At 44.4% G+C, this 23,384-nt stretch overlaps 2 protein-coding genes across 2 annotated transcripts in view; one reads left to right on the top strand and one right to left on the bottom strand.

Moving 5' to 3' along the window:
• Nucleotides 1-3,613: 3,613 nt before the first annotated feature.
• Nucleotides 3,614-5,725, bottom strand: SMIM4 (small integral membrane protein 4). Its single transcript, XM_042799846.1, has 3 exons — nucleotides 5,660-5,725; nucleotides 5,346-5,523; nucleotides 3,614-3,976 (listed from the first exon to the last, which is right to left on the bottom strand). The coding sequence occupies exons 2-3, from the start codon at nucleotides 5,494-5,496 to the stop codon at nucleotides 3,909-3,911; spliced, it is 219 nt and encodes a 72-aa protein (XP_042655780.1). The 5' UTR covers nucleotides 5,497-5,523; nucleotides 5,660-5,725; the 3' UTR covers nucleotides 3,614-3,908.
• A 125-nt stretch (nucleotides 5,726-5,850) lies between these two features.
• The window catches only part of NT5DC2 (5'-nucleotidase domain containing 2), a 28,471-nt gene continuing 10,937 nt past the window's right edge, over nucleotides 5,851-23,384 (top strand). The window contains exons 1-6 of the mRNA XM_033004611.2: nucleotides 5,851-6,352; nucleotides 14,053-14,237; nucleotides 15,010-15,084; nucleotides 17,005-17,060; nucleotides 18,809-18,902; nucleotides 22,635-22,763. Of these exons, the coding sequence (XP_032860502.1) occupies nucleotides 6,073-6,352; nucleotides 14,053-14,237; nucleotides 15,010-15,084; nucleotides 17,005-17,060; nucleotides 18,809-18,902; nucleotides 22,635-22,763 (819 nt within the window). The 5' untranslated portion in view covers nucleotides 5,851-6,072. The remainder of the gene's footprint in view (nucleotides 6,353-14,052; nucleotides 14,238-15,009; nucleotides 15,085-17,004; nucleotides 17,061-18,808; nucleotides 18,903-22,634; nucleotides 22,764-23,384) is intronic.

The raw sequence follows: 23,384 nt of genomic DNA on the forward strand, positions 1-23,384 counted from the left end.
TGTCATGCAGTCTGCCAGCTTTACCGAACTTCTGCCTTTCTAAGATTTGATGGTGGATGGTGCAGTTGTGGAGAGGAGACTTAATTCTAATCATCCTCCACATCTTGTTTGTTCAGTCTGAGATACTGAAGACCATCCACAGATGTACATAGCCCCTTCTCAACTGCACTAAGTTGGAGCGGTGCTTCAAAATGGCTGGGTACTTTGAACATCAAGTAAGAAATGGAATCTGATTCATTGATATATGTGAGACTTGCTGATTAATAAAATAAACCTCATATTCCTTTTGCTTACTGCATTTTTCAGCAAGTCTAATTTCGACCATCATACAAAAAAACTCAAAAGGACAGCTGCTGCAGTGCAGTAGTATCTGCTGATCTTGGATAAAGAGATTCCCAGTCTCTGTCAGGCTTCAGAGATGCAGTGGTCTCCTACCGTCAGTCTTTCCTGTGCCAAGAGGGATCAGAAATCCAGTGCAGAAGTCTGGCCATGCAGATTATCATCTGTTAAGGAGGCAGCAGGAGAGATGTGAAAAGAAATGGAGAAGGATGCACTGAATTGCACAGCAGAACCAGTAACCAGTGTGGTTCAGCCCAGGTTAAGCTAAGCATGAAGAAAGGCTTGGACAAAAATGGTGAAGGATGGTTGATCCATCATGAAGTCTGTGCAACTGTCTTTATAGGGTGTCTGAATTCGGTTTCCATTGGATGATTTTTGGGAGGACTACAATTAATTCTCATGCTTGGTGCGAGGCACCAACATCCAGTAACAATATAAGGAAACTCATGCCACCAGCACCTGTTGCAGATTTTTGCATCTCTCTTGGAAGGAGCTGGGACTGGTCATAACCAGAGCACAGCTACAGTTTTGTATCTGTGTATGAAGTCCAAAGTGAAAGCTCGCCCCCACTGAAGATAGTAAAAGTTTTGCTTCAGGGAAGAATTCACCAATATATAACACACACGACTATTGTTTTCCTTTTTCTACTCTTGAAAAGCTGAGACAGAACTCTCTTGCACCCCTGTGCCAGGGAGGAGTACAGGCTGGGCATGTACACGCTTCCTTTACCAGAACTTCTTTCCAGCACTTCCCTGGCTGGGCACAGGTCTGTCAGCAGGCAGCATCTTTCAGTGCACAACAGCAGGGAAACGGTCAACGAGCAGATGCATTCTTTTCATAAAATCATTCTGAATTCGCAGTGAAATTGTTCCCCCTCTAATGCTGGAGTGGTGAGCAGCATTGCTCATATATAAGAATCACCGTTATTTTGCAGATGACTATTTACTGCTGCTGCTTTACTGAATTGAAATTTTCCATGCTTGGTGTCTATACGGACCTCGCCTCAACATTTTGGAAAGCTTACAGCAGAAATGCTTTGCAAATCCTCAGAATCGCCTGCTGTGGCCGCTGCAAAGTGAACACGAGACCGCTGGTTGTAGAGGCCGAGCTGCGTTCTCAGCTGACACCAGCTGAGCTCCCTGTAGAAGGAACGGACGTGCCCAACCCCAGAACTGGCAGGGGCTCAGCAGCGCTTAAAATGAAAGCTGTGTTCCTGGCTTGCTCCCGCAGTGCCTAACAGCAGCAGCAGCGTGTTCCCAGTGCGGGCCTGAGCTCTGAGCTGAAGGAGGATTCTTGCTTCCTCCCCACTGCCCACCACCACAGGAGACAGATTTGGGGGGGAAGCTGAAGGACAGGAAGGAAAGGGGGAGAACCAGAAAGGTGGCAAAGAGATTGTTGGGGAAGGCAAAGAGCACAGAACTAGGAGGCAGCAGGGATAAAACTGAGAAACCAAATGAAGAGTTTGGTTGTTGAAGATTGGGTGTAATTAGAACTGATACTAAATTGCCACAGGTGTGCGGTACTGCAATGCGCTGGGCAGTGGGGCCTTCCAGCTGCTCTGATTTCCAGCACCAGTGAGAGACTGGCAAAATTAAAGAAGGCAGGATTAGCACTAGAAAACACATTGTGGAATGAAGAATACAGTTCAGATTTCTGAACGTCAAGCTTCATCTTCTGCCATAATCTGTGTTGCCTGAAATTGTACAATGCCAGCTTGGAGATGGACGTTATTCCTACGCTGATCACAAAGACGAGTGCCACAGAACTCCCTGACACCACACTTCTTGTGAGTGCAGCCTGTCTCACTGTCTGTCTACCTAGCTGGACACACCTAAAATACCATCCAGACCTGCCTGCCACTCTCAGCTGCAAATGTGAAACAGTGCTGCAAAATAAGCAAGAGCTCTGAAGTGAAAAATTGGACCTTGACTCACTGATGCCTGTGAAACATTGCTACTATTATAGGAGTGCTTAAGGGAAGCCACAGGAAGTTTTCATACCAGGCTCGGAAGTACTGAGAAGTAACTAGGGCACAGGGCTATTTATTAACAACAAAAACAAAAACAAAACAACAACCAAAAAAAACAATACTGAAAAACTTACTTGTTCTTTGGACATTGGGCACAAGAGAGTTCCAAAGGGCTCGAGAAATAAAGGCAGATGGAGCTAAAGCCCAGCAGTTTTCAAAATCTCTTTATCAATGTTTTATTCTTTAATGTATTGCTACAGTCAGGATTTACTTCAGTACAGTGATCTGTAACTGAAAAAAACAGCTTGTGCATGAGTTTTTGAACTTGAGCTCTACCTTGGAACTGAAGTTAAAATGTAGGTTCTTATTACTCCTGAAATAGAGGTTTTCCCCATGTTAAAATATGCAGCAGCATGATCACATATTTAATTCTGTCAGTTTTTTATCTCCTGAAAACACAAGCAGCACTAGTCCTTCAGATCAAGTCCTTGGAAGACACAACACAAAGTACGGCGGTTACCCTCTGCTTGCAAGTTGAGCACCTGCACTGTAACATCTTCAGAACATGATGAAAACATACTTCTCTGGAAAAAGGCTGGTGGGAGTTAGCACAGGAATGCATGTAAGTATATGAACTCCCTCGGGTTTGTTTTTAGGTTGATTTTAAGAATGGGCTTCTTTGTGGAACCCTCAGCATATACACATACAATTAAAATAATTGCATTAATGGATGATCCTTACTGATTACACTGTACCAGTCACCCTAACACAGTCACCAACATGCTCCCACACACTCGCCAGCTAGTGTTGCTGTGTTAGGGAGTAAAAGCTGCCCAGGATACAGCAGTTAACTCTGTTTTCTTCCTCTGGAAAGATGGGAGTCCTGCAAACAGAATTGAGGTTTGCTAGGACTGCTGTTGCATGTGCCTTCAAACTTTTGCCTGTTACCAGGTAAATGCATCAGACTTTTCTCCCCAAAGCCCTCGGCTTGGTTTGCTGTTAGAGCAGCAGCAGTGGGTATTGCAGCACTCGCAGGCATTGGAGCTTGAATGCACGGATGACTTTCCAAACAGTGTAGGCTGAGTAAACACTGAACAGTAAGCCTGTCCTCTTTTTGTCTAGTTAAAATTATGCCACATTGGAAACAAAATGAATCAGATGCCAGACCAATTTTTATCAGTAAAAATGGAACTAAAAATTACTATTTCCAGTGTGCTATTATGTATACAATAGATAATATTTTTTTCCCATTGGTCTTGTCACAAGAATGGTGTCTCATCAAGCAAAGAAAAGCATCAGCCAGACTGTTTACTCAGCTTAATTTATTTAAAAGTACTAAACAAACATTAAATAAGTGGTGGAGGCCTAAACACAATGAACTTGTCGCTGTTGTATTTGGCTTAAATAGAAGGTATTAAACATGTGAAGTGGATGGAAGAATAAAACTGCCAAAACCAACTGAGATTGTATTACAAATTTGTGGATTACAGTTCATCTTGCAGAGACAAAATCTTCCCCTACCATCAATGTGGCAGCGATGTTTCTTTGATGTTAATAACACAGTTGAAGCATTCAGGACCTTCCTCTTGAAACATTTCAGCTAAAATTCTTTTTTTCCCATCCTTGCCTCGTACTGTCTTTCAGATCGTTTCCTACGGTAAACGTCATCTGCCATAAAAAGATTTTTTTATATTAGCATTTTTCAAGTGCAAGATAATATTAAATGTATGAAGCCTGTCATCTCATTTTAAACTTTTTAATCCAGTTTTCTCTTGCAGACACTGACTTGACAGGCAACTGAAAATTCAAGCCAACACAAATTCTTATTACCACTTAAAAATAGCTCTTGTTCTCCCTCCCATCCAGGCTAAAGTTCTTCCCATCAGCCCTGATGAAATGTTTTTATATGAAAACTACATTTCCAGTGTGATACAGTCATTTCTTGTCTACTTTCCCATGAGGGTAATTAAAAAAAAAAAAACGCCCAAACTCTCCAAAGACAAAGGGAAATTAAATTATAGGCACAAAGTCAATACCTGAGGACTGCCAGCATAGCTTCAGTATTTTAGCTTTTTTGGTTTTTTTAACCATAGGAATCTACCCATCTTCATAGTTGTTATTCCTGCCTCCCTTCACCCTGATCTCCCCTAAATACCCATCACCAAATAAAATACCTCACTGGCAAAAAAAAAAAAAAAAAAAAATCAGTCTTGTACATTGTCACTTTGCATGGATTATGAAGCAGGCTAAACCACACAATTATTATAGTATCAGGCATAGCAATTTTAGTTTTGCAGGAAAATAAGGCTCGAGCTGAAATTAAAACAGCTGCTACACAGATGTTGTGCTTTAGTTTCTAACCCGACTTTATTACTATACAGGTATGCCTTGAAATATTAAATTGAAAAACAACAAACCCAAGCCTTCAGAAGTGAGCAAAGAAGAAATTTTGTTTGCAGCAAGTCTGCCAGCCATGGAAATTGTATCAAGCTATTTTATTCTGCAGGAGACTCAGCTACCTTTCCCATGAAAATGAGAATATTCCCATAGAAGCTGATCCTTTTTCTGAAGTATGCAAAAATTTCTAGCAAGGTTTCTTAAAGGGAAATACACCACATTAAAACAAAGTGGTTTAACTTCTAGAAACTAGTGCCATTATCCAAGTTTTCCTAAGATGCTTTTCCTACTTTTTTTTTAGCTGAAAAAGTCACATATCAGATGAACGTATCCCTACACTTAAATTCTGACGACCCTGGTGAGTCTTGTTTCAATGTAAAAAAAAAAAATAGTATTCTAAACACAGGTGTGGCTTTTTTTTTTTTTTGTTTGTTTGTCTGTTTCTGCCCAGTGTCTTCTGCTGGGGAGGCAGAACCCGGCGTGTCACACTCTGCACCGAAGAGAGAAGCGGGTGAGCTGCTGACTCACGTCCCCGCGGTGAGGGCCCGGGCCCCGGCCGCTCCCGTTCGGCGGAGCCGCCGCCGCGGTGTCCCGGGGGGCTCGGAGGCCCCGGCCGGCCCCCGCCGCGGCCCTCACTTACAGAATGTCTCCTTGCCAATGCGGACGTTAATCATGAACCACTCCATCGCTCCCCCGAGGAGGAAGAAGAAGGGCAGGAACCTGTAAGCGCCGAAGCGCCGCTTCCCCGGCACCAGCTTCAAGAGGCGCCTCAGCCTCCTGCTCACCAGCATCGCCGGGGCGGGCCGGCGCCTTCAGCGCTTCGCGGGTAAAGCAGAGAAAAACAGGGGGGAAGGCACGTAAGAGGCGGAACGGGGTGCGGCCGGGAGGCCGAGCCCGCTGCTCCCGGTCTCCCCGGCGGAGGGGCGGGAAGCGGGGCCCCGGCCCGGCCCTCACCTCCGGCACCGGGCTGCTGGCGGCCGCCGGGCGGAAGGGACGTGTGCTCGACACCCACGTGATCCCGCCCGCGGCGGCTCGCCTCGCCTGATTGGCCCGGGCGGGCCCAGGGACGGGGCCGCAGTGAGGGACCGCCCCCTCTCCCCGCCTGAGGGGCTGGAGCGCGGCGAGCGGAGCCCGCCATGGCCCGGCCCCCGGAGCCCGCCGCCCCCCCCCGGCTCCCCAGCACCGGGGCGTGGCGAGGCGTGGAGCGGCCCGGCCCCCTCACACTGGGCGGCGGGGATTGGCCACCCAGCGGGTACCTCCGCGGGCCGGGGCGGCGGGGAGCGGAGCGGAGCGGAGCCAGCTCCATCTGCAGCCCCAGCCCCGGCCGCGCGCGGGTTTGCCCCGAGGCTGCGGCGTCCGGCGGGTCCATGGCGGCGCTGGGCATGGCGGCGCTGACGAGGGGCAGCGGCGCGGCCCCCCGGCTCCTCGCCGTGGCCATCTCCTGCCAGAGCTGCCGCCCCAAAGCTCAGTGCTCCGGGGACGGCGGCCAGGGGCAGCCCAGGGACCACCACCCGGCGGGCCCCGGCAGAGCCCGGCGCGGCGCCGAGCCCGGCCCCGCCGCGGGCAGCCAGCCCCTCCCGGCCGAGGGAGCCGACACCAAGACCTACTTGTGGGCCAGGTACCACGAGATGAAAAAGCTGGTCTACGGTAAGGGCCGCCTCCGGGCGCCGGGACTGCCACGTCCTGCCGGGCTTGGCCTTTTTTCTTCTTTTTTTTTTTTTTTTTTCCCCCTCTTTGCATCTTGGTACCTTTCCCCACGTTGCAGAACTGCGGATGTGCCCAGCGCTGTGCAGCTGCCGGGGTTAGAAACCTTCTCCCTGGCAATGCCATCTGCACGCCTCCATCACCCAGGGCCCTCTGGGACGTTTTTATTCCTATTGAAATCTCGCCCTGGTCTCTCTCTCTCCCCATCGTGGGCTCCTCTCGGTGAACATCCCTCGGCTGGTCTCAGCGTTTCAGGACACGCAGAGTATGTGGGGTTCTTCACAACTGGCCTCCCTAACATGGATATCATCATGACGGAAGGTTTAAATGCAGGGCTCGTTGCATTTTTCTCTAATTTGCCATTGGTTGGCATACGAAAATGTGGTTAGCCTAGGACAAATAGACAGTTATGCTGGCTGATGTGCCGAGGAGTCCAGGGTCCAACTTGTGACTTGCCATTGGCACAAGGCTGAGCATGGAGGAGACTGATGCTACAGCTGCTAGGATGCCTCTCCTGAGCTCAGTTTGTCTTACAGATGTGAAGCACCTTTTACTCATGTGTTCACACATGTTTTTGCTCCTCTGACTAGTTACCTGCTCTGTCAGGTATGTTGAAATCTTGCTAAGCGAGGAGAAAACTCATGCCACTTGCCAAATCTGTCTATGTGTAAAACAGGATTGTGGTCTTTTTGTCATTAGCAGACTTCCACTGTATTAAACTCTCCTAAAAATGTGAAAAAATAGCTTTCAGGTCTTAAGGGCAGGGAACTTTTCCCTGATGGTTTCTTGATTCTTGGAATGCTGAAGGTGAGCACCATAGAGAACTAGGAAATGTGATTTTGTGTCCGCAGTTAAATAGCTCTCCGTTAGCTTTTGTTTATCTATGCATTTGGAGAAGGAAGGCAGCCAGCCATAGGCATCTGGAAGAACTGTCTTGCTGTTTTGAGATTGTCAAGTTCTGTCATTCCTTCCTCCCCCACCTTCTCGTATGTGAGATTTGACATAAAATCTAAAGTCCTTCATGATGCACGAATGTAAAGGAATTGGCCACTGATCTGTTGGGTGCTCAGCCTGATGCAGTCCAGCTTTTGCAGGATGTGAGCTCCTTTACCTGAGCCACTGAAGGTAGTACAGGGTGCTGACAGAGGATGGTAGCTTCGTGTTAAGTCCCTGCTCCAAGATTGAGTTGTGGTTTTAGCCCCACTGCTTGAAAGGAATTCCAACTTGCAAGGCTTGTCATGGTGTTTGGACCTTAATGTCCTCAAAGGCATTTTTTTCTTTTCCATAATGGTATTGAAACTGTAAATGCACATAGGTTAATAGGCTGTGTTATAGTCTCTTGGGAAAATGCTCAGTTTACTATGTGACAGAATGTGAAGTTTGTATTCACATAGTTACACTTTGTTGGGATACAGTTATTACTTGAGGTGGAGAACTGATCAGAAGGACTAAATGCAAAATGGAAGTTGTGTGAAGTAGCCCATGTGTTACACAGCAAACCCTTTACAAACCTTCAGGTAACTGTTAGACATGTTGAATAAGAAGGCCCTTGTTTGTTTAAAGAATAGCTCCCCAAACCAAAATTTCAAGACTGTGCTGTTATTCAAGTCTTGTCAAGAAGAGACATAGAGTTGGTCCAAGTTGGTTTTAATGGTTGCTTTGATGACTAAACTGAGTTGTGCAAAACGCGGCATCAGTCTGTTCCTTTGTTCTTGATTTCTAACTCTGATGTGAAAGTGAATGTCTGTGGTTGGGTTATGGATTTGAAATTTCGTTGTGTCTCAGTAGTTGTCAGCATTGAGTTTGAGAAGACTTGTGGTGCCACCTTCTCCTTCCTTCTCTGAAACTCCACCTTTGTGAAGTCCTTTGTCCTATATTATCAGTTATTGCTATTGGTTTGGGAGAGAGGTCTCTTCCAGGAGAATATTTTATGTGTTTTCAAACCAACTTTTGCTTAGGACCTGATTTTTAGAGCGATGTGTTTTTGCATAGAGAGGATTCCAGTGATAAATGCTGACTGAGCTGGACAAAACAGCAGTAGGATGAGAGCTGTGCAGTAAAGCTCAGTGTGGTATGGGCTTGGTGGCCAGAGCCCAGGCACCAGAAGTTCTCAACTTTGTGGAAACACATCTGTGTTTTGCCGGGCTTGATTGTGGTGATACAAATGACAGCACAACATAGCTATGCAAAAGGTGCTGCTGAGGTAAAATCTTCCCTCAGCATCGGCCAGGAGAAGCTGTTCTCTCCGTTATTCCCTCCTACCTTTTGCAACAATGACTCTTAGGATCAAATTTCATTACCTGTAAGTATTTGAGGCTACTACTTCCACTTAATGTGCTTTTGTTTTTCTCTGCCAAAAGGAAAAGTGTAATTGCATTTGTCAGAGAGGTGGTGTTGAGCAAGACTTTCAGCGTTCTGGTTTGATGACATCCGAAAGTGTCAAGGGAGGCTGATATGCTCTCTCAGTAAGTAACGTCTGAAGTCTTGCTCTCTAGGAAACATTCAGTCCTGAAACTTAATGGAACTGTCAAGGGAGTAAGGATTTGGCTGCAAGCATGTATGTTTTTTCCTAGATCTTTCAAACTTGTAAACGTGGCTACAATAAATCAGCTTTCCTAAGGAACCTTTAAAATAACTGTTAACTTCTTGCCTCTGCATGCCAAGATTAAGTGTGGTTAAATGTGAGAACTACTGACAAGAAATACGAGTTTGCAGGCAGCAAAACTTGGTTAGTCATTGATAACAGAGGGGGGAGCTCAGAGGTCGTCCTCACTCTTTTTAGTTTGTGTGGATCAAGAGACACTTCTGCATCTAAATAATGCAAGCCGCAGTTGGCAATATGTGTCCATTACAGTCGGAAATGGGAGAGCTGATGCCAGCCCAATGTGATCATTGCCTTGGTGATTTTGGTGTGGCGCAGAGGTGGTTTTTGCAATCCAGCACATTTTGATTCTGCTTGTGTCGCTAATCTCAAGCAGGCACAAAGATTGAAGGGCCTCACTCTCTGCCAAACCAGGAAACAAGTCTAGTGCTATGATAATAAATGCTCTGCGAATCACTTAGAGAGTACACACATTTCACGAGTTGTGGCATCTACAGATTGATCTGGGACTGGGAATGACAATTAAGCAACCAGAACTGGAAGTGTGACCAGTTAGGTTAACTTCCCAATTCTGCTTTCCTAAATGTAAACATTTTTTCTTGCTATAAGAACTCTTATAGCAGTATTTGTCTAGTGCCTTTGTGTATATAAAAAATGTCATTTTGGAATGAAACTTTATTTTGTAATATTGCTTTTGGTTCGTGTAGATTTCACTGGCGAGAAATTCCAAAATATTTAGGCATAATGTCATAAAATCAAGACTATGCTCCAGAGTAATTTTCTCTTTTAACATGGTTCCTCTGTCATTTACTGGTCTGTAAGTAATATTTCCTTCTCCCTACCCTCTTGGTAGAGGCATCTAGATCAGCTGGTTGGAGTGCTTTACAGGAAATGATACAAAACAACACTTCAAAAGGATAAAGAAGTGCTTGGAAGGGAGCAAAACTGGCAGTTTGTCTTTAGGCAGCAAGTCAGTGTGAGCAAAGGGAACTTTTTGATTCATGAAAAATGTGGAGGATGGTGGCCATCTGCTTTTCAGTATCGTTCTTCTCCTGGCTAGTCTTAAAGAAATTAGCACAGATAGCTGCTGTGTTGGACCTCTGGGAGCACAAAGGGTGTGAGAGATGGGTGTGAATTCCCCTTTTTTATTTGTTATTCTTCACTAACATGCTGGATCTGAGGCTGAGAGAAAAGGAGCGTTTCCTGCATGATGCTGTTGGTACCCCTGAGAGCTCAGAAAAGCACAGGACGTGCTTGGCACCTCCTGACTGAAGCATTTTTCACATCAGAAGGGGCCATATGGTGTCTTGGCGTCTCTAACTGTTGCTTACAGTTAATTACCTGCTTTTGTTTCCATCTCTGCTGTCATGTTGGGGATTGAGTGTTATTGCTTTCTAACAATGTGGGCTATAGCCTGGGAAGAGGCACCTGTGCTGTCATGAAGATATTTAAGCAGCTGTTCAGGGCCTCATAGTGGTAAAATGAAGGAGATGTGTATTTACCTTGCATTTACACCCAGGTGTAAAAAATGCATGAGATCAAACATGCTTTCTTGCGGTTTGCCTTTGTTCCTGAGTTTCATCATGTACCATGGATATGTAGACACTTCCCTTAAAACCGTCAGAGTTGCAAACTGGAGCAAATTGTGCAAGTATGCAGATTCCAGGGGTTTGTATCTATTGCAAGAGCTGTTTTTTTCCCCACTGTCCTCAGATGTACGCATGCCAGTTCTCCCTTAGATCATACTTCCTGGGTGAAGTGCTGAGTAGACAGTGACTAACTGTGATATTGTCTCCCTTTTCAGTTAGGGCACAGATGGAAAGAGTAGTTGAGATTATTGTTCTTTTTTAATAACCAAAACTGATTTTATTTTTTTTTTTCTTGCTGTAATTTATCATATCTGTCCAGCAGTCTGTTTTGGTGTCTTGGCAGAGGAAAAGCAAAACCTATGTTTCTTCAAAAATGGCATCTTCCTGGGCTTCTGAAGGGTGTTTTCTGTTTATTTTGACTCCATGATTGCCACGCAAATTGAGTCAAAGATCCCTGGCAGATTACGTGCTGAATGTCAGCAGAGCAGCAGCACCCAAGTCTGCAGCTTGGACTTGATTAAGCACTCAGAATTTGTAACCACGCAGGTGATTATCTTAAAAAAAAAAACCAAAACAAAAGAAAACCACAAAAAAAAACCCAACTCAAACCAAACTTCTTGAAACCTGGTTCAGTAAACCAGGCATGTCTGTGTTCTTGTATTGAAACCGATCTGGCATTTGCTCCCAGCTTCCATCTTTTCCCTGCAGTAGTTTGAACCTGCATAGAGGCTGCATGAGCTTGAAGAGGAGATGGACATCTACTACTCTATTGAGGAGGATGCTGCAAATGGACATTTACACGGAGCTGAACATGCAGCATTAGTCTCTGGACTGAAACCTAGAGCATTTTCCTTCTCTTTAGGATCAGTGACTTTGAAACTTCTGTTTAAGATGGAAGATGATGGCATGGAAAGAGCAAGCTGTCATCAAGCTGCTGCCAGTTGGTTTGGTGATGATGATGTATGGTAGGAAATACAGCAAGATGTGCAGTGCTCCAGGAAGTGCGCGTAGGGAAGATTTGTGTGAGGCAATGGTGATAAAGCATTTTGACTAATGTATACAGCTTTTTTGGCCGTTATGAGGTAAGAAAGAACATGCTATGCAAGTTAGTGACAAAATGTCTGAGCAGGAGGCTGTCAGAGAACACCAGAGAGGCTCTGTACGTTTGAGGCTGGCAGGGAGGAGTATGACTTCATCCAGTGGGTCTAAATATACTTCATAAATCATACTGTGGCACAGTTACTGTTTATGCTTCTGATCACAGATAAGACTCGCTTCATGGCAAATCTCAGACTACCCTTTCCTTGATACAAAATCATACCACTCCCTTAGCTTTTCCTGATTGTAATCTTGTAAATGTTGTGGCTGGCATATGTTGCTGAACCTAGGTGGGTCTCATGTCTTCTGTGAAAGGAGAGATGGTGTTCAGGCAATGGCATTTTGTGCTGCTCTCAGACTATCAAAACATGTTGTCATAAAGCTGTTAGCAAATGGTGAATGTTGGAAGAGCTTGACCTCTCAGTAGAGATATGGTAGCAGCAAGTGGGGTGCATTTGTAATTAAAAAAAAAAAAAATCTTTCATTAGAGGAGTAAAGCACTGCATATTTGCACTGGGATGTGATTAAGGTCGTGTCATTTTCTTTGGGAGGAAGAAAAATAACCCCCTGCAAATCCCAGTGTATGCTTAGAGAAAGATCTTCCCACAAGTTATCTGGAGGTGAGGACAGGAAGTGGAGCTCTGTTTATGGTGCAAAGATTATTTATGATGAGATTAAAGTTGTGATCATCTGAATCCAATTTATATTACCCATCTTTTAAAATCCCAGTGGAAAGTACTCATTGCATCCGCTCTCTTCAGCCTCTTCCAGGAACTTTGCCACCAGCAGAGTCACTGAAAGAGAGCTCTTGTTCCTGCTGTGTAGCCTGTAAGCCAGCCCTTCTGCCTTAAAATACTGCTTTCTTTTCTAATAATTCCTCTCTAGTTGATCTGGTGAATTGCATCTGAGTTAGGAGAGAGGGATGGGTATGTTTTGTAATGCATCTCTCCCCTGAAAAATAAACATGATATAACTGAATCCTGTTTCTTTGGTCACCTCTTTGGATTAGTGCTCACAAAAGTGCTTTGGACTTTTACCTAAATTCTGCAATCATTCCAGACAAAGTCCTTATTGAGAATGGCTGGTATCTCTTTCTAATAATAATTTTTTTTTGTTCTAGATTCAGATGAAACTTGGTTTTATAGCAAGGAAGCACTAAAGAACTGGCACAGGGGTTCTTGCTAAAACCCAAAAGTTAAGGTAGGAAGGGAAAAAAAAATCCTATCCACTGATGCTGTGTAGGATCTGGAAAATGTCTATACTTTTCCTATAATTCAAAGAGAAAATTACCCGTCTTTGAGGAAGGAGGAAACCTCTCCTTCCCCTCTCTGTCCCCCAGTGTGGATGTGACTAGGCAACCTACTATAGGGAACTATTTTTGTTGCTTTTTCTCATCTTGCAATGGACAGTTCTTGTGGAGCGGGAAGCCTGGGGAGGGTCTGTTCCTGTCTCTCCCATTGTAGTGCAGCTAAAGCTCTCAGCTCTCTAGACTAGCTCTGAAAAAGGACGTACAGGTAGTTCAGCTGCTAGGTCACTTAACCCCCATTTTCCCAGTGGTCTGGGGAGCAAACTGTTATTCACAAGCATTTTGAACAGTAACTCTGTTTTGAAGTGGTAAACCACATGCAAGGACTGAGCTGTTGCCACAGCTGTTTATCAAAGGAAAGCAGATAACTTGTTGCTATCAGAATTATGTGCTCCGAAAGCGTAGCTTAATGTGGGGTTTTTTACATTTTGTTGGTGTTTGTACAAAACCTAGTTTTATCTTGCCCATTAATATTAATTAAAAAGTCCTAACAGTACCTTCAGGATTGCTCTGTGAAGTCTGTCTGCTTCTGTGAGAAACAAAAAATGCCAAAAGGCAAACCTCAGATTTTAATTTGAAGTAATCTAGAATCTCAAAGAGGAGAGTTAGCCTGTTTGTCTTGCTTAAGTTTTAAGTGAGGGGTGCATGTTTTTCTGGTGATATATTGCAGCTACCTTTCACGTTGGTGAGCCTGCTGAAACTGCAGCTGCTGTGAGCTTGAAATTTGACACTTCAAAATCTCAAGTCTGCTTTGCTTCATGTAGGCCACAGACCTGAGGACATTGTTTTGCAGCTTCCTGACACAAAAGGTCAATCTTACCGTGAAAATGGTTAGCATCGTGACCAGACACAGCCAGAGGTTTCACAGTCTGTTTTTTCATGGGGAGGATTATTTGAGAGAGTTAATGGTGGCAGCCTTCGACAGCAGCACTGTGCTCCTTTGCTGCTGCTGCGTGGTACTTCCAGCTGCTGTCAGGTCCAGAACAAAAAGTTGAACTTTCAGTGATCCTCTCAGTTTCTCTAACCACTCCCTTTTCTCTTCTCTTAGATCTCCTTCCACCAGGAGTCTGCAATCTCCTTAACCCAGCCGCTATCTACGCTAACAATGAGATCAGTCTGGGAGATGTTGAGATATACGGCTTTGACTATGATTACACATTAGCACAGTATTCTAATTTACTACACTCTATGATTTTCAACACTGCCAGAGACATCCTAATAGAACAATTCAAGGTAATGATGTGCTAAGAATTTCCACTGGTTTAAGCTTACTGCAGTCTTTGCGATGCTGGGGACTTGCTTGCAAGATGCCTCAGTCTGCTCATTTGTCAATTACTTGTTTTACTAAGATAAATTTCACGTTTCACAATCTTTGACTGCAGAAAGTTTTGTCTGCACGTGGAATTAATCTCCTTTGAGACAATTTACCGTGCTCTACATTCCTGAGGTTTTTTAAATATGGAGCAGGAACCTTAGTCTGGAAAGGTCTGGTCTGTTTTACTTAACTATGGAAATAATGCCTACAGAACTGCTGGTTCAGGGGACACATGGTGGATGAACATGAACCATGGGCCAACACTGAAGCCATACAGGACTTGACATGTGCAAGTCGATGCGGATGATGCTGTATACCATGTCTGATAATGGACACCCTGTTCACAATAAGTGACACATCTGTGCATTTTCTTTTTAGAGGGGCTCTGCAGTGCCATTGCTTTGCCAAATATATACATCGAACAGAGTTTACTAGGAGTGTCCTCACTGCCTGAGTGAATCTGCTATGTTTTCACTAGTGTCCCTTATATGAGTGAAACTAGTTTTGGGGATCCTGATCCTTTGTCTTTCGCCATTCATCCACTTTTTTTGTTGAAGGGGCAAAATGAAGTGCACTGGTTCCTTGGTCAGTTTATGCCTGGGGTGCTATGACTAGCAGGACTAAGCCAGCTCAACAGGTGAAATAATTTTGTTGATAACCCAATGCTTATGTCACTGTTTGTCTTCCCAGTATCCGGAAGGGCTTGGGAAGTATGACTACATTCCAGGGTTTGCCATACGTGGACTTCACTATGATGTGCAAAAGGTAAGCTGTACAAAGTTCAGTCTTCTGGGCTCTGTCTTCCATTGTGTTATGTTTTTAGTGGAAATACTTTCTGTCATTGTTTGCAATACCATTGATCACCAGACTATCAATGAGTCCAGGTGGCTGTGCTTTTCACTGAGAGGGTTTTACTTGCTCATAAACCTTCGAAGGGAGAAAGGGCTTTTGTGTTTGCATAGCCTCGAGCAGAATAGGACATTCTATCAAAGACCTCTGCTAAACAGCCTTGCCAATTTAAAAGTCAGTTAATTCCACAAGCTAATTAATAAGAAACTCAGCTTGTTTCTGTGATCATTTCAGTCTTTCAGGAAATTTGAACAACAAACCTCAATCCTGCATCTACAAGTACTTGCCAGGTCCAGAGGCATTATATCTCACTCTAATAATAGAAATGACTTGTCAGGAGAATGTTTTAGGAAGCCTTCCCCACCCCCCCACCCGGAATAATAGGACTGCCTGGAAAAAGATCCAAGCTACTTGAGATGCATGCTTCTTAGGAGCAGGCAAGCAAAGTGTAAGCATTAGCTTTAATCCTTTTCAGTGCTTTGGACCAGTTCCCTGAAAGCCTGATGCCCAGTGATGTCATGCTGGCTGCTGCAGCCAGGCAATCAGGTGGGAGTGCAGCAGAGAAAGCTGCTTCACTGAAGTAGCTTTTCTTATGTTGAACTTCAAGTAAATACAGGGAAGCAGGCAATACAGACTGGAACGTGTGTGCTGTTCTCCAGCAGTGGGGAAAAAAAGAGAGAATGAAGAAAAAAAACTATGTAGAGTTTTCCTGTCTCTTTTGTCCTAACTGTGGTGACAGCTTGGCAGCAGACTGCTCGTGCCTCTGACTTTACAGAGTAAGAAGTAGATTGATGAGAAACTGAAGTTTCTTCCTCTGTTTAAATCTCTGGCTGATATATCAGAGAAACACAGAGGTGACTAGCCTAGCCAAGCAAAGTGTCCTTTGAATAAGTAGAAGGTATGAACTCTCTTTTCTCAGGATCAGAATTTGCAAAACACATGAAAAACTGGGTAGTGCCTGTCTAAGTTCAGCATATTTGCCTGCACTCCTCACAAACTAGTGGGAGGTCTGCCCACAGTGTAACAAGTTGGACTGATATGGTACCTTGATAAAAGAAGGTGCCTGAAGGTTGTAAATGGTCTGTGGAATCAATTACCTTGCACTGTGGAAGAAACAGCACAAATAGTTTGATGCTCTGTCCTTATTCACATTGCAGAGTGAAGTGGGTTTAGTGTGAGGCTGCTTTCTGTGCGCAGAGATCTTGTGTTACAGCTTCAAAATGATGGATGGAGAAGGGATGACTTGTGAATAGGGGAGTCTGATACAAAAAAAATCCAAAGAAAGCTCTAATGTTACCAGCCTCATGTATTCGTGAACATCTTTCCTTAAATGTCTGTTGGGGAGGGGGAGGAGTGGTGGAGGGGAGAGCTCTTGTGTGAAGAAAATCACTGGGCACAGCTGCGCTCTAAACCAAAACTTGCCCACTTAGTTCTGCTTAAGATAAATGTGACGATAAATAGATCTTTTATGCACACAAAGCTCCTTTGGAATGTGTGTGCTTTGGGAAGGGAGATAAGAAGAGACTGTCTAAGTTACAGAAACATTGTTCTCTCCATCTTTCAACTGCATCCTTATCCACAAATTTAGGAGTGTAACAGACAGTGGTATGTCAGCTCATAGAAAGAGGGTCTTTTGCCAGAGAAGCCAATAAAAAGTCACAGTATGAATAAGTGTGTGTAAAAGTGGCTGGTGAGTAAGTGCAGCTTAAAGTACATAGATATGTGATATATTGAATTTTATTTTCTAAATGTCATTTGTATGGAAATTGAAACTTGAATGAGCTTCCAGCGTAAACCTGCGCAATTCTAACAGTAAATATCTATCCCTTATCACAGAGTCTTCTCATGAAGATCGATGCTTTCCATTACGTCCAGCTGGGGACGGCATATAGGTCTGTCAGTTCTGGAAACCATTTTCTAAATGCCCATGTATGCAAAGGTGGATTACTAAATCTGAGCGTATGTTCATGGCACATGGGGTTGGGTTTTTTGAGGAGAGCACAGTCTCATCTGGCTTATCCTGTTTGCACTTGCTTCAAATGCTTACCTGGCATAGCATTGCAGGGAGTTATTTTTCGCAAGCCTTTCAAGCCAAGCGTGGGTGGGAAGACCTGGAGCTTTTTGTAATGGTTAACAACGCATCTTGTCACGTACTCTGCATGATGTCTGAGTTGCAGCTACAGCATGCCTGGGTCAATGTCTGTGAGCAAACAGTGCAACTAGGAAAGGACTCCTCCATATGTGGTCCACATACAAGCCTGTCTTCTCCAGATAGGATTATATCCCAGCAGTGGTCTGCTGCGCTTTGTCACAAAGCTAGGAGGAGAGTGCTGTGGATGTGCAAATAAGATATTAAAGCAGTGCAGACATGTCAATAAAGTAATGATGCATCATAGTCTGGACTCATTTTAAGGCCTAGTTTTTCCTATTTTTCTTTCCTTTCTCTTGTTCTGCAAGGAGAACTGGGTGTGCTTTGGAATAAGTGGCTGAAACAGTGCAGATTAAAGTTTTCTCCAAAACGTGGTGAGACTGGAGCCTGGGAGGAAATCTTGCCCCAAAGTGGAGCGGGGTGGATGTGTAAGAAGTAGTAACTCATAGATATCAGTAGCAGAGCTCCTGTAAATCTGTGTTGTGTTTCCTGAGCATGGAAGCCAATGTTTTTTTTTTTTCTTGATCTCTGCCCTTTTGCTGTTAAGCTTCAGTTACAGTAAACACTCTAAGAATATTAAGAAGGAAGTTTCATAATCAGAGAGAATTGGCTTCTTTGAGTTTTGACTGGGGGGGAGGGTGGTGTCAGAGAGGGGGTTGGTACTGCTCCATATTTCACTTCAGCTTCATAAAGAAATTTTTAGCAAAAACACATTGAAGCTTTTTTCCCCTAGTGTCCTTTTGTAACTATACTTCCTGGAATGCCCTTTTCCTAAGCTGTCCTTTGCTTTTGAGCAAAACTGAGGCAACTTCTCAGAGGCTGTACCGTGATTGAATAGTAAAGGAGAAAGGGAAAGGTGCTGACTGCTTGAGTAAAGAGCCATCAGAAATTGTGCAAGAGGCAAAACCTGCAGTGATCAGATAACTTGATGTGCACAAATGGTACAGCTCATAGCCATACCTGTGATTATGGTGTTTTGAGGCAAACTAGCGATCTCTGTTGAATGATCAGCAAAGAACTTGTTTTGCTTAGGAAAACTGAATAGGAAGGAAACATATTTTTCAGAAAGCTCTTTTCCTACACCTTTGCATTTAATGGTGATATACCTTGTGGAAGCAACCTCTCCAAAACTACAGTTACCCGGTGCTGCCAAAGTCAGGTCATGGGGCCAATTTGGTGGAGCAGTCCTGTCAGCAGATTGACAACATACAGAGGGAGGCCTCTGTCTGAACTCTCTGCTGGAATGTGGATAAAGCCCCTCAATTAACTTGAAGGAGCAAACAAGGTATCTGAAAAATGTCTTGGGAAAGATTTTATGTGAATCTTAAGAAACCACAAAGCTGTCAGTCTCTCTGGCGACCTCTTTTGTGTAAGAGGAATGTGTGAGTTTTAGAAAGGAATCTGTTTGTCCTAACTTCTCTTTCTCTGCATTTTGTAGCTCTGTGCAGACTGGTGATTATTGACAAAGTATTTCTGTTGTCTTGTGTCTAGAGGTCTCAAGCCAGTGCCTGATGAAGAGGTAATTGAACTCTATGGTGGTACACAGCACATCCCCCTGTACCAGATGAGTGACTTCTATGGCAAGGTATTGTAAGCCCTTTACTGCTATGATGCAGCAGCTCTTTTACCAGCTGGGAAAGCTGAGTGAATTGTATGAGCATGTAAATGACTCCAGCCTCCACTGGACTCCAAAAGGCTCCGTCCCTAGTGAGCTGCAGTGTGTTTTTGTTCTAGTGGGAATTTGCCCCAGGGGTTATTTATCAGTTTAGCATGTGAAAGCCATCTGTGAAGTTTTCCTAAACACCAGGGCTATTGGCCTAGAGCTGAGTGGCTCTGGAGACTGATAGGGAGATGTTCCTTGCTTGTTCCTTGGCCAAATCTAGCTCCCAGGCTACCAGGACAGCCTGCAGTGATGGCGTTAGCAGGGAGCTGTGCAGGAGAAGTATGTGTGTGTAGCAGCAGGGTGCTTGCAATGCCTTTCTCTCTTTGGTTTTGGGTAGGGTTTTTCTCCTGCATAAAGAAGATCCCCCTTCCACACCTCTTCAGACCTACTCAGTGGATATTATTCATAAGGTTGGCATCCGTGAGTGTCAGGGTTGTTTTTTTGTAGGCAGAAAAGCTTACTGTCACAGTAAAGGACTGCAATTCTGTCCACAGGAGCTATACAATGGTTGCCTGAACTACAGGAAGTTAGGAGAGATCTTTTTTCATTAAGTGCCTAGTGTGGTGCAGTGGGCAAGCAGGACCATTCACATCCCTTTTCCCCCAGAACTTCTTTGTTTCTTTCCCTTTGTTAGTTCAGTCACCTCAGGGGAAGCTGGAAGGAGAAGGGCAGGCTTCCTCTGGTTAATACCCCTTTGAGTCTGCTGTGTGAAGTCTCCAGCAAGGTCACTTTTTGATTTCTGTCTCTTGGGAACAATTAATCTGAGTGGTTGCTTTCTGGATAAGTATATACTCTGTTTATAGCTCAGTGTGGTTTCCAGCTTTGAAATAGGATGTTTCTGTTTTGAATCTGATATCTGTCTGTAAAATGCATTCAATTAGCCTCCCTCTGTGCAACTCTCCTCACTCTTGGCAAACTAGAGATGATTTCACCTTTCTTTTTAAATAATTGTAAACACAAAGTCTGCTCTGAGTTGTGACCTTTGGTAGGACCAGGTGCTTGTGCCAAGGTGCCTTTCTGTGCTGCTTTGTGTGTGCCAGGTGTTGTCTCCTGTAGTGTAGTACTGAAAAATTCAGTATGACATTTGGCCACAGAAGTAAGAAGAGCAGCTTATTCTTTGCAAAGAGGTGAATCTCCTCTCCTAATAATGTAATGAACTCCATAAAATAATAGGTGGATCCCAAAGAGAACGGAAGTATATACAACTAATGCAATTTGCATCCAGCAGTGTCTGCTCAACCTGTGCCAGTAACACCTTAGTGGGACAGCATCTGGGTTAAAATGACTGCTGGTGTGAGCAGGTGCAGTGCAACTGGTGTGGAGTGAGACTTTAGGAGGGATCTTTGACCTTGTCCTCTCTCGTCTACCATGCTGATGATGCCACTTGTAACAGGAAGGTCTGCCAGGTCAGTGATTCCAGGCAACAAGGCATAAGATAAGCGGGACTGATGTAGCTGAAGTGTGTACATATTCTCTCTTAAGGGTTTTTTTTTGTTGGCAGAAGTGTATGGACAGCTACCAGCACCCCAACACCTGCACTAGATAGGCACAGATCTTGCCCCGGGTTAGACAATGCAACTGGTGTGGCTTTTGCTGGCAGGACTAGTGCTGGCCTGTAATGAAGGTGGGGAACTTATGGGTGTTGTGGAAAAAGCATATGTAGTGTTCTTTCTAAAACTATGGTCCAGTTTTCATCCTGACTCGTGTCAATGCCTGCTGGAAGGAAGCTGAGGCCACTAAAGGAAGGGGGGGAGGCTGGACTTGCCTTGTAGAATGAAGGCATAAGGCACAAAAACAAAATCAGATTTGACTACCTACAAGGTAAGTCTGCTTTTAACATTGAATATTTAACTGTCTCCCCTATGTTTAAGGTCTTGGTGGGACAGGTCATTGGTCTGTTGCACTCTGCTAAATCCCATCCCTAGTTATTTCAGTAGGAACTGCGTGTATGTGTCCCTCTACCTTCTTTCCTAGAATCCCTGAATAGGAAAAAAAGGTGGGGGCTGTTTTCAGGAAATGTTGGTTTTGCTAGTGGAAGAAAAGTTCCCTCAGCAACCACACATCAAAATGGGCAAAAGTCTGTTGAAAGGTTTCAGCAAGTATTGCAAAGCAGCACCACCGTGGTCAATATGTGGCCCAAACCAGAGGGTGTTCATTGTGTTCTCTTCTGCTGTAGGTCAAGTTGTCCTGCGCTGGCTGGCTGGTTGGATAGAAATTGTATGACCCTCAGCACACCAACATAGATTTTGATCACAGTATTTTTTTGGTAACAGACCTCAGACAAAATGCTGTTTGCTATTCCTTTGCCCTTTTGCATCTTCTTTCTTGACCCCAATTTGTGTTGTCCCAGTAGTGCCTTTAGATAGTGCTGCAAACAGAATGCTAGTCTCCTGTTCTACCCTTACAAGACCAGACTAAATGGAAGATGTTACTGTTGTTACATCCTGACGTGACAGTGGCACGTGTTTGTCATTAGGCAGCGTGTGCCCTCTGTCAGCTTCCACCATGTGTACCTTCTGTGATCTTTCACATGCTGCTTTCATGTCTGTCTTTCATACAGCTATAATAAATACCTTCTGATGTGGACCTGTATTGTCCTAGAGAGTTGCAACTTTGCAGCTGTCAGTCATGGATTGCTCAAAGTTCACATGCTCAAGCATGATGAGACTGGATTGCCAGGACACCTCTGGTGACTGGGTTCATTGAGAGGTCTGTGCACTTCCCAGATTTCTTTTCATGTACAAGACCTTAGTAACTCTCCCTTTGGCTGATCTGGCATTTCAGCAATGAAAGATGAAAAAATTGATTCCAGCTTCAGCTTACCAGTGAGACTCACCATAGTCCTCTGCACATGTGGTACATACTGAATAAACAAGCTTTATTTTACTGGATGGCCTCTCTGGAGCCATAGTTGGCTCTTCACCTGCCGATAGATTTGTGATTGATAGGCAACAAAAAAAGCAAACCCATGGGAGAGCTGCAAACTTGCCTAATGCAAGGTGAGTTATTACTTGGTCGGGATTTAATTGTCCATTTCCACTTGACTGCTGGGTGGGCTGAAGTTCTTTTTCTTCTTCTTTATGTCCACTCCGGTTTTCTGTAAGGACTCAAGGACAGGCAGGCACTGACAAACTGTTGGAGTGATTTTTGCATTGCTGTGGGAAACTTCACTGGAATGTGGTTAGAGCAGCTTTGGTGCCCATGTGTCCAGTGTCACAGACTGGTTTAGATGAGCAATGGGGCTCCTCCATCAAGGGCCATAGCCGCTTCTCTTCTGTTGGCACCTGTGTCAATGCCAAGGGGCCAGGTGGAAAGCAGAGGTCATGGGGCTGAAATAAAAGTTAGTGTCTAGGACCAACTCGCCACTTCCTCTGCCTTCACCCCACGGTATTAATGATGCCGGGTTTGTTTAATGTTTTTTGGAAAGGAGAAGCTTCTCTCTTGTCAAGTGTTAATGCATTAGGTTAGTGTTTTGGTTGAGAAGAGAGAACTTCTTGCTGAGTGTCTGGGACTTTCCACATTAGTGTTTCTGTTAGCCTGGAATGTCTTCCAGATGGTACTGGGTGATACCAATTTGTTTGTTGGCTTTGCTGCTTTTTTTTTTTTTTTAAGTATTTTTTGTTTAATGTGTGTCTTTCATTTTTTGCTTTCCAGGGCCCATCACTTAAGCAGTTTATGGACATTTTTTCTCTTCCTGAAATGACACTGCTCTCTTCAGTCATTGATTACTTCATAACTCATGGCATTGAGTTTGACCAGGTGCATCTTTACAAGGATATATCTGTAAGTAAAATACCAACTGCCGCATAGCTCGTCGCACATCAGAATTGTGAGCTCTTGGCTTGTTAGCACCTGTGAGCTCTGCAGTACCCAAACCTAAGGGGCTGTTAGTGAGGAGCATAATATGACAGCATTGTTGCCTCTCTAGATTAAAGCATTACCAGGGAATATCCAAAGCTGTGTTTTCAGAACACGTTAGGTTTCTGTCTGTACTACAGAGTTGGTGTTGCTGTACATTATCTCTTGCAGGGCAGGAGTGCCTCGGCTGGTTAGGCTGAATGTCCTTCTGTGGGAAATATGTCACAAAGCTTGTGTAAATGTTTTCTGGTTCTGCAGACTTTAAGCTCTATGTTTTCCTGTTAATATCTAATTTTTCAAAGAGGCTTGGTCTGACCACATTCCAAACAGTTTGCTTTATACAGTGAGTGTTGTGAAGCACCTGCCCTTGCCTGCTCTGAGAATCCTCCCCTTCCCTTTGCATCTACAGAGTAGTCTGATCCTTTTGGGATGTTTGCCAGTGGGTGACTAGCTCTCCAGAGCCAGTTACTCCTCGGTGCTAACTGTGCCCTCCAGCTTCACTCCTGGCATTTGAAAGGGCTTGGTGGGATTATCAGCATTGTTAGG

Source organism: Tyto alba, unplaced genomic scaffold (genome assembly GCF_018691265.1).
Source record: "Tyto alba isolate M040663 unplaced genomic scaffold, T.alba_DEE_v4.0 Super-Scaffold_3, whole genome shotgun sequence".
Lineage (NCBI taxonomy): Eukaryota > Metazoa > Chordata > Aves > Strigiformes > Tytonidae > Tyto > Tyto alba.